Consider the following 10,847-nt stretch of genomic DNA (forward strand, 5'->3'; position numbering starts at 1 on the left):
ATGATAGTAATAATAATAATGTGTTAAAATTATGATAACTTTTAAAAATATTCAACTAAGTTCAAAAAAATCAAGAAAATCAAACTCGAATAAACAATTACTTTCTTCTTGTTATTTGATATTTAAGATTTGTTTCTAAGTATTTAGAATTTTTAAATAAAACGAACAATCTATCATCTTAAAATACGTTTTCTTTTTAACCCGAGTTATTACAATGTTTCTATTGGCCAACCTTCATCAAGGATGAGCTTGTCATCGTTCGTGTGAGTTGCCTATATATTAAACTATCAAAATATCTACGTTGGTTGGTTTTTTGAACATACCACAAAGATGGAAATTATTTTTTTTTAAGATGATAAATATCTATTGAAAAATATGAATTACGAATTTTTAAAGTGCCTAGCTAGTAAATGAAAGTCTTACTAGTAAAACAATAAATTGTTTCTTTGGACTATAAGTATCTTATCTAAAAACTGGATAGCAATTCATACTATAGGTTAGCAAATCACAATCTTGTTTAAAAGATAAAAATTGGTTGCTTTAAAATTGTAAGCACATTCTTAATATTCATAAATTAGTTTGGAATTCAAAAAAAAAAACTTAATTATTAACGTAAACAAAATATATAAATTCATGATTTGTGAAAAATCCTTCAATATCAACATATCTATAAATTTGAAGTCTTGAAATTGACACTGATATTTTCGTACGGTTACACAAGATCGAAGGGGACCGATTGAGATTACGTTCCGACCCATTTTATCTGCAAAGTCTCTCTGGAAGCCACCCGTCGCCATTGCCATTTTATATGCACAGAGGACAAGCTTTAGCTGGTCATCCCCCATTAGCAGCTGCAGAGGAAAAATGCCGACTTTGAATTTATTCACGAATGTTCCAGTCGATACTGTCGTCGCCGCTGACATCCTCAAGGACGCTTCGAAAGCCGTTTCTAAAATTCTCGGCAAACCTGAATCTGTTAAGTTCTCTGCCCCTTTTCCATCCTCCCTCAGTCTCTTACTTGTACTGGGTGTGTACGTTTACACGGTGCTCGACATGCCCACATGGTGTTCGACGAAATTACAGTGAGAAAGTAGAAGTCAGTTTAAGCTATCGAGTTGTGATTTTTCATTGCTAGACATTTCTCTCGGTGGTCGATGAAGTTTTTTTATTTTTATTTTTTTATGGTAGCATTGGAAGCATGTTTATGGCTATTCAAGGGCACGAACTTACATTTTTCTTCTTCAATGGTTCAGTATGTGATGATCTTGCTGAATGGTGGCACTCCAATTATATTTGCTACGACGGAAGAGCCAGCCGCGTATGGAGAGTTGATTTCCATAGGAGGCCTTGGACCTGGCGTGAATGGAAAACTTAGCTCAACAATTGCTGAGATTCTTCAGACCAAGATCCAAATTGATGGTTCCCGTTTCTATATCAAATTTTATGACGTCCAGGCAAGTTTTTCTCGTCCTTTCAATGTGTTGTGACTAGCTGAGATTAGTGCTAGTTGATTCGTGATATGAAAATTGGATAGGAGAGATATGTGTTTGAATCTTCAAATTACGATTTCCTCTCAAATCATACAATAGTTCACTCTTTGAGCTGTATCTTTAGAGTTTTGTGATAGTCCAACCTAGTATCTTTGGAGATACTATGTTCAAACATCTCACAGGTTTTGGAGTGCCATAATAATTTAATTAAATTTGTTTTGGTCACAAATTTTGAACGTCATCGTCCTATTGAAGGTTCTCCCTCAAAAAACCCTTGCTTAATTAAGGTTGTTCATGATATCTTTCTAATACGGTCAAACGTAAATCTAGAGGCCTGAAAAGGTTGGCTATTCAAATTTTAGATATTTTTTGAAGCCGTCTTTTTACAATTATTTCTTTCTTAACTCCGGTTTATGTGTATTTGGTTCACCAACTTTTTAGCATTACACAAAACTCAGATTTCATAGAATAAATTTATAATTTAACAAGCTGGACTTTTGTGAAGAATTAATCTTCTGAACTATAAACTTGCATTAAATCTTTAACATTCATCTGACCTCTTGAGACTTAGAGTTGAGCGGGAAATTCACCAATTTATATGTCTTTTGACACAATGTGAACTGTTCCTTGTTAAATCCAAGAGCTTTTAATCAGCTTGGCATGACATTAGAGTAAAAAGTGTTTAAATTTCTATCCGTAATTTTATACTCAATTTGATATTAATTCACACTTGTTGAGTTTTGCACTCAAAACTGAACTCACACAATAAAAAGTTGGTTTTGATTATATTTATAAACAAACATCTTAACACATTTACTTGAACTTTTGAATTTAGCAGTGATTTAACACTGCTAACTATCTTAATCCAACTATTTTGAGTTGTTGCATTGCATCCCTACATCATAATCATCCTAACATTTTACCTATGCTGATATATTTATAATGGAATTATTTTCGATTAGAGTAAGATGTCGATTAAATTAACACATCCATTTTGATTATTTCCAGCGCTCAAACTTCGGGTATAACGGCTCAACATTTTGATAAGTATTTTGTAGGATCATAAGACAGAAGTGTTATCAAGCATGAAAGTTGTGGAGTACTAAGATTATTCAAGGGAGTTGATGGAACACATTTTCTGCCATTATTTGTAAACTATTTGAATGTGGATGTAAGTGAATGATTGTCTTGCATTTTTATTTGTTTGAGTGTTTCATATCATTAAGTATAACAACAAGCTGAGCTTCTCGGTTGAGTTATTCGATCTTTATTGTACAGAAGAATTGGTCCATGCCTCGGTTATGCAGTTTTCTTAGAGCAACCACTTCTACCTTATCCAAAATCACTTTCCATCATATCGTATGTTTTAAGAGTTGTTTTAAAATAGTTAATCGTTTTTTTAGGTTTAAAATCACTCGAAAACTCGCTTTTAATCATTCAAAATGAATTTGTAGTTTAATTGTATATTCTATAGATATAAAATATTAAAGTTGATTTCGATTTTCTTAATGATTAGAAGCAATTTGAAAAATTACAGATTGATTTCCATCATTTTAGAATTACCTTCAACATACGATCTTATTAAACATTTAAGTCAATTCATGGACTATTCAAAAACTATTTTTTATGTATTTCAAATTGGTTTTGAATAGTTAAAAGTATGTGATAAAAACGATTTTGATTGTTTTAAAATCACTTCAAAGTATGTAATTTTAGGACTAATACTTTTATCATTCTACATTCTTCTCATGCTTGTTTAATTGAGAAGGAAATATAGTTGTAACGAATATTAATTTAAATCAATAGCAGTATCGATTTAATTAATTAAAAATAGATTAAATTATAAAATTATCTGTTGTTCATAATTTTAATTTTTCAGATAACTAAAAATAATTAAGTAAAACTAAAATATTTACATGCAAAATTTTGGATCTACATAGACATAATGAACTTTTATTACTTAGAAGTATATCGATATAGAATATGAAAATTAAATATTTTGAGATATTTAATTATTAATTTCTTTAAAATCTTGGATTAAAATAGCAATTTAATAATACAAAAAATTATAATTTTTTGTTCCTTTTCCACAAAAGGTATTCACCCAAAAACCACGTCGCCACTGCACTTGCTGTTGCCTCCATTCATTACTTCCAAGTTCCAAGCAAAGCTCGCGATCTATTTCTCTCATGGACTCTCTTTTAGCCAACTACGCCTCCTCCGATGACGAAGAAGAGCATCACCAACAACCGCCGGCGCAGCCACCGTCGTCAATTAGCAAGCCTCCGAGATCCGAGCTCTCAGAAACTTCCACCTTCAGAAGCTCATCTTTCTCCTCGTCTCTTCCCCCGCCTAAATCCTCCTCCCTTTTCCAATCCCTATCCCAGCCCAAACAATCCTCCAAGCCTTCTCTGCCCGCTGGTTTCTTCGACGGCGATAAGAACGAAGACCTAGAAGAAGATTCCTCCTCTGCGTCGAAATCTGGTGCCGCTTCAATTAAACCTTCCTCTCTATTCTCTTCCCTTCCACGGCCCAAGGGGAACCCTACGAACCCTTCGACTTCCGGTTCAAGTTCTCGATTTGATGGTGATGGTGATAGTGACGGGAATCTCACGAAATCAGTGTCTATGTTTTCTTCCCTTCCACAACCTAACTCGCAGAAATTGCAGGAGCCTAAATCTAATCCCTCTTCCTCGTTGTCCCAGCCGAAAAGGGTCGTCCTATTTAAGCCGCCCGTTAACTCTTCTCTGATGAAATTGGGTGAAGAGGACGACGACGACGATGATGAAGAAGAAGAAGAAATAAGGCGCCGGAAGGCATCTCAGTCGTCGTTCCAAACCCCTTCTGTGACTTCGTTCTTGTCAAGCATTCCAGCGCCGAAGAACTCGGCAACGTTGGGAGTTGCTTCGAGCTTAGGTTCAGGGCGGAGGTCGATTATCGAAACGGATGTGCCGGTTTCGTCTTCTGATGATTTTAACGTAGCGAATGATTTGGGCAGCACTCAAAATATGGATCACAGTACTGAAAACTATGATAGTTTTGTAAATTACAATTCAGGTGTTGAGCAGAATGTTGCTAATCATAGGGAGAGCTATGAGAATGCTGCAACCTACAATTTCGGTACAGAACAGAATGCATGGAATCACGCAAGCTATGGTAGTTATGGGAATTACCATTACAGTGTCGATCAAAATGTTGCTGGTGAACCACAGTCTGCCTCTACTGCAAGTAATGCTGGTGACTATGGAAGCTATGAGAGTTATGGTAACTACGGTGATCACATGCAATACGGTAGTGAACCTGCCGGCCAGCCCACCATTGGGGACACTGAAAATTCTGTTAGAATACCTGAGAAGAGAAGAAGAAATGAAGTTCCATTAGAAATAGTCGAGGTGAAGCAGGATGAATTGATTAAGAATCGGCCGAGGCAGGACCAGGTCAAGTTAACTGGAATCGCTTTTGGTCCTTCTTACCAGGTATGTCAGTTAGGAATTCATGGCAAAATAACATACAATGATGTTTTATAAGGTAGTTTACGTATGGGTCTTTTTTTTTATTTTGCATCAGCAAGTTTATGTTCTTGGTTTAGTTTTCATATGGACATTGGTTGATAGTATAGAAGATTAAAATGTGACATCTAATCAAAGATTGGAGCTACGATATGACACTGGATATTTATATTATGTGGCACTGACACCATTCCATACGGCTTTTATTTGGTTGTTATGCATAAATATTTAGGATTATCAGTTATGGGTTTAAATGTCATGGCTGGGTCAACTGTTTTGAATACTAAAATTATGCAACTATATGTTGTAAGGTTAACCAATTGACTTGTGAGATTATTCGAGGTGTGTGCAAGCTAGCTTGGGGATACTCATAAAATAAAGGAAACACTTTCATGATTAGTGAAGTATCAAGAGGAAAATCTCCCAAAAAGTTAACTGGAGTAGTTCTTTTTCTCCGATTTGCATTGATGATTGAAATATAATAGTCATAACAAGGTAAATACCCAAAAAAGAATCAAGATATTCTCGTGGCAGTGCATATGAAGCAATATCGGCAGTCAAGATTTATTTTTCTTGAAACACTTTTCATTGATGAAATGAAAAGTGACTAATGCTCATACTGATACATAATAAGAACTAGATTCAACTTGGAGGACGGGGATCAATATCAATAGAAAGAAACCTCCTTCGATTGGTCCTCCCCGAATTTGTTGCTATTTATGATCAGTTATGGAGCTTTACTCTTTCCTCCTTTCGTTCGCGAACTGCTTCTGAATGACAGTACACGTCTCCTTAGTTATACTTTGGATGGTAAACCTGCAAAAGCAATGCAAAGACTAACCTGACTTACTTAATTGAGACTTTTTCTGTGGTTTCTCTAGCTGGAGAGGAGTTGAGATTTTTTTTGGGAGAAAAAGTCTAAACCATTTCGGAAGAACTTCGTCATTGAAATAGGATACAAAATCAGAGATTTGGAAGCTCTCATCATTTGGATTGTCCTTTTGGAGAACTTTATCAATGAGCGAAAAGATCAAAAATTGGAGTTGTTGGATCACCTTCTTTGGAGTTGCAAGTTTGGGAGATTTGTGTAACTTTATGCATGCTCGTCAGGAGACTTTTGACTATTAGAGAGTTGATTGGTGAGTTCCTCTTACATCCACCTTTTAGTGAGGTCATTTGTCGTGGAGTGTGTCGGGGAGGTTAGGGGCTTTGTAATGGGATCTTTAGAGTGAGCGGAAGAATGAAGTATTTAGGGGTATGGAAAGAAACCTTGATGGGGTTTGAATTGTTTGATCCACGATGAGATTCCATGTTTCTTTTGGGTAAGGGGCACACTCTTGTAATTACTCTTTAATCAATACCTTTACATTGTTGGTCCGCCTTTCTTCAATGGAGTTTTTGTAGGCTTGGTTTCTTTTTGTATGCTCTTGTATGTATCTATTTTTAAAAAATGGAAAAGGAAAGGATACAAAAGTGGAGATTTGATTGTTCCTAAGAATATTTGATCCATTGGCTTGAAAATAAATATTTGATTGTTCCTAAGAATGTTGAAATGTAAATTGACGTGTGGGGGAAAAGGATATTGACTTTAAGTACTCTATTTTTAGTATATTGTATAAGAAAGATGACAATCCTTGTTTTATCCGTATGAGCTGGATTGGAGACCAATGAATGGTGAGGCTAGGCAGGCTCTGGAGGCTCCTTTCGAAGAGGAGGAGATTCAGGTTGTTGTCTTTGGTTCAGGGAACTTTAAGTACTCTATTTTTAGTATATTGTATAAGAAAGATGACAATCCTTGTTTTATCCGTGACGAGCTGGATTGGAGACCAATGAATGGTGAGGCTAGGCAGGCTCTGGAGGCTCCTTTCGAAGAGGAGGAGATTCAGGTTGTTGTCTTTGGTTCGGGGAACTTTAAGTACCCCATTTTTAGTATATTGTATAAGAAAGATGACAATCCTTGTTTTATCCGTGACGAGCTGGATTGGAGACCAATGAATGGTGAGGCTAGGCAGGCTCTGGAGGCTCCTTTCGAAGAGGAGGAGATTCAGGTTGTTGTCTTTGATTCGGGAAACATTAAATCACCTAGGCCTGATGGCATGACCAGGGAGTTTTATAAAAATTCCTGGAACATTTTAAAAAGTGAATTAATTGAAGTGTTCGAGTTCTTTAAAAACGAAATTATAAACAAAAGGTGCGATGAAACTTACATCTGCTTGATCCCCACAAAGAAGAAGCCTACATGGGTAAGTGAGTTTGGACCTATCAGCTTGGTCACATCTCTGTTTAAAATTATTTCGGAGGTCCTCATCAAAAGTCTGAAAAATGTCATTCCTTCCATTATCCATGATACTCAAATGGCTTTTGGGAAGGGAGGCTAATACGTGATGCCATTTTAACTACAAAATTTCTTGAAGAATGGAAGGTGAGTGGGAATAAGGGGACTTTGCTAAAGCTTGGTCTTGAGAAGGTTTATGACAAAGTGGATTGGACCTTCCTTGATGCGATCCTCGACCTCAAAGGTTTTGGGAAAAGATGGAGGAGGTGGATTTGGGGATGTCTTTCATGTATCAATTTCTTTATCATTATCAATGGAAGACCACGTGGCAAGACTATGGCACAGAGAGGGTTATGCAAGGGACCCCCTCCCCTTTCCTTTTTGCCATTGTTGGCAATGCCTTTAGTAATATTGTTCACTATTGCAATGAAAAAAGATTGATCCATGGATTTTCCTTTGGAAACCCGTCGGTGGAGGTAATGCACCTTCAGTATGCGAATGACACTTCGATCTTTTGCTCTTGGGGTGATGAAAATCTTAGGGCTTGGTGGTGTCGATCTTTTTTTACTTTGTTCGAGCCTACCCCTCAATGCTGCCAAGACTTCTCTTATTGGGATTGATCTTTGTGATGGGCTTGTAAAGCTAGTGAGTTGGGTTGCAAAGTGGATAAATTATTACTTGGGATTTCCCCTCGGTGGGAAGACTGCAGCTGAGGAGGCTTAGGTTGTTCTTGAGGAGAAGTTTAGAACTAAAATTGATAAGTGGCGTCGATTGGTCTTTTCCAACAGTGGTAAACTTACTCTCGCTCATTGGGTTCTTCAAAGTTTACCTTATTACTTTTTCTCCTTATTGGAGACCTCGAAAGGTTTTATTTCTCTCATGGAAAAGCTATTTCGTGACTTTGTTTGGGGTGGCGGATCTGATAAACCGGCCTCCCTTTTTGTCAGCTGGAACTGGACCTCTCTCCCCATTATTTACAGGGGTTGGGAATTGGCTCTCTCAATCAGAAAAATTCTGCCCTCTTGATGAAGTGGCTTGGGAGGTTTTGTCATGAAGAAGACGCCTTGTGAAGGAAAGTGATTAGAGATATTTACGGCATGGAGGAGCATGGGTGGAGTTCTATAAAGCCTAGAGACAAAGGGAGCTTCAGATTATGGAATGGCATCCTAAAACAAAAAGGAGCATTTTTTTACCTTTGTTGATATTGTGGTGGGTGATGGGAGACATCTAAAGTTTTGGGTGAATAGGTGTACAGCCCAGCCTCTTGCTTCCCTGTACCGTGACATCTACATTATTTCCTCAAAAAAGAATGAGTTGTGGGGGCAGATTCTTGGGTTGATTCTAGTCAAGCTTAGGATCTTGGGTTGAGAAGGAGATTGTTTGATAGAGAAATTGGCAATTATATTGCTCTTGCTCAGCTGCTGTCTGGTTGGGTGGTGAATAGAGGAAAGGACTGCTTACGGTGGAGGTTGGAAGCTTCGGGCCAGTTTTCTAACAGGTCTACTTTCCTAAAGTTGACCAAGGGGGCTACTAAAGTTAGTCTTCTTTTGGTCGATCTTATTTGGAAACCGAAAATTCCTAGAAAAATGAGTTTTCCCTTTGGTCCCTCACCTATAGAAGTCTCAACACCCATGAAAAGCTCCAAAGGAAGTTTCCTAATTGGAATCTTTCCCCTTCCATGTGCCTGCTTTGCCAGAAGGAGGCCGAGACTTTGGATCAACTTTTTTTACACCGCAAGTTTGCATCCAAAGAATGGAATAGGATTTTTGAAACCTTTGGGTTGGATGGATCTCCCTTTGCAGGTTGATGGCTGGATGATGGAGGGTTTGTATGGGGGAAGCTTTTGTGGAAAAGGAAAAATTTTGTGGAGTTGTGCAACCCGTGCACTCTTGTGGCATCTCTGGAAATGAAAGAAATAGTAGGGTGTTTGATGATAAGTTTAGCTCTTTTGATTCTTTTTGGGCTCTTGTCCGGCATACGGCCTCTAGGTGGTGTACACACTACACAAAGTTATTCTGTAATTACAGCCTTCTCATGATTATCAAAAATTGGAAGGCGCTCGTTTTATTTATTTATTTATTTGGGGGGGGGGGGGGGGGTTCTTCTTGCTGATTTATATATAAATTTCTGTCTTTTATCAAATGTATATATATCAACCAAATGATGTCTAAAATATGAAAGTTTTGTGTATGGTGTATTGAGGTCCTATATTTTGTATTTTTATTTCTCCATTGCACTGATATGATTGTCGGCATCTCGTTTTCTGTAGCCTGCCTCAGCAAAGGGGAAGCCTTCAAAGTTGCACAAGAGAAAGCACCAAATTACATCGTTGTATTATGATATGAAGCAGAAGGAGACAGAACTAGCGGAGAGGCGTGCTAGAGGTCTACTAACAAAGGCTGAAACACAAGGAAAGTATGGCTGGTGACCCCTTTACTACTGTGGTATGTAATTCATGCGCTTCATGAAGCTGGCTCACTAAAGTCCATAAACATGCATGGTTTATATACGCAATGTACACTTTATTGGTCTTAATGCAGTTGTGTAACTTGAATGGTTCACTGTAACTTTTTGCCTCAATTCTATTTTCAAGAATGGTAGATTTCAACGACTTCGTTGAAATCTAACGCTCATCCTTACGTTTTAAGGTTTCTTAGTTCTCTGTCTTTGAGAGTTATAGGACATCTGTGGCGTAGTAGACTTGAGAATGCTGATTAATGTTGATAGTAGCAGTCTAAACAACTTGAAGGGCAGGTGGATTATTTTTCGTTGAGAGAATGATCTTTTTGGTGACCGAGGTTGAGTGATAGTTCTATTTGATCCTTGAGTTTCGAATTCTTAGCCTCTTTTCTTGAAAGGTTTAAATATTGTTTTATGATAGTTATACACTTGTTTTTTAAGGGGGCAGCCCAATCAGAAGAGAAGAGTACAATTTAGTCCAAGGGGAGGGGGTGACCAAAAGGAGTGAAAACCAGAAAAATGTAAAACGGATTGCCCGTGCAAGAAGCCCGCAAAATAGGAAAACTAAACGAACCAACAATCCAAGGAACATAAAACCAAAGCACCCCAAAAGTGGAACAGAAACCAAGCCATGAACATCAACTAGTTTTGTGCACAGGTTTTTCCAAAAGAGCAGAAGAGGAAAGGTGAAGAGAGAATTTGGATTGGATGAAGGAAAAAAATGCGTATGAGCGTATTTGATTGTGAAAGAGAATGAGTTTGTAGGGACCGAGGAGGCTGAAAGAGAAAGATGAGAAGACTTGTTCTGAGTGTAAATCAAAAAAGGATGCATGGGATAAGTCAACAGTAGAGAGAGGTTACTGTTTGGGCGGGAAAATAGATAAAGATGGAGGCTGGTTGAAATCTTTAATTAGAAAGATGAAGAATTTCCATACCTTCTTTTCATTCCCTAGAGGGATTATGACTTTTTTAAGGGCTCTATTACTGCCAAGCTTAACAACTTCTACACAATGTCCTTTCTGGCAGGTGATCTTTTCAATCCATTGGTCGTATTCATCAAGACGACATTTTTGGAAAGAACTTTAGGTTAAGGGGGTGTCAATCAATGCGATA

The 10,847-nt window shown here is 37.5% G+C and overlaps 2 protein-coding genes across 2 annotated transcripts; both read left to right on the plus strand.

The window, feature by feature from the left end:
• Positions 1–314: 314 nt before the first annotated feature.
• LOC103494235 (uncharacterized) lies at positions 315–2,749 on the plus strand. Its single transcript, XM_008455332.2, has 3 exons — positions 315–975; positions 1,254–1,454; positions 2,499–2,749. Exons 1-3 carry the CDS (start codon positions 865–867, stop codon positions 2,532–2,534), a joined length of 348 nt encoding a protein of 115 aa, XP_008453554.1. The 5' UTR covers positions 315–864; the 3' UTR covers positions 2,535–2,749.
• On the plus strand, positions 2,513–9,921 carry LOC103494234 (uncharacterized). The gene is made up of 3 exons (XM_008455331.3): positions 2,513–2,661; positions 3,587–4,966; positions 9,544–9,921. The coding sequence occupies exons 2-3, from the start codon at positions 3,680–3,682 to the stop codon at positions 9,700–9,702; spliced, it is 1,446 nt and encodes a 481-aa protein (XP_008453553.1). The 5' UTR covers positions 2,513–2,661; positions 3,587–3,679; the 3' UTR covers positions 9,703–9,921.
• The last annotated feature ends 926 nt before the right edge of the window (positions 9,922–10,847 follow it).

This window comes from Cucumis melo, chromosome 2, assembly GCF_025177605.1.
Source record: "Cucumis melo cultivar AY chromosome 2, USDA_Cmelo_AY_1.0, whole genome shotgun sequence".
Lineage (NCBI taxonomy): Eukaryota > Viridiplantae > Streptophyta > Magnoliopsida > Cucurbitales > Cucurbitaceae > Cucumis > Cucumis melo.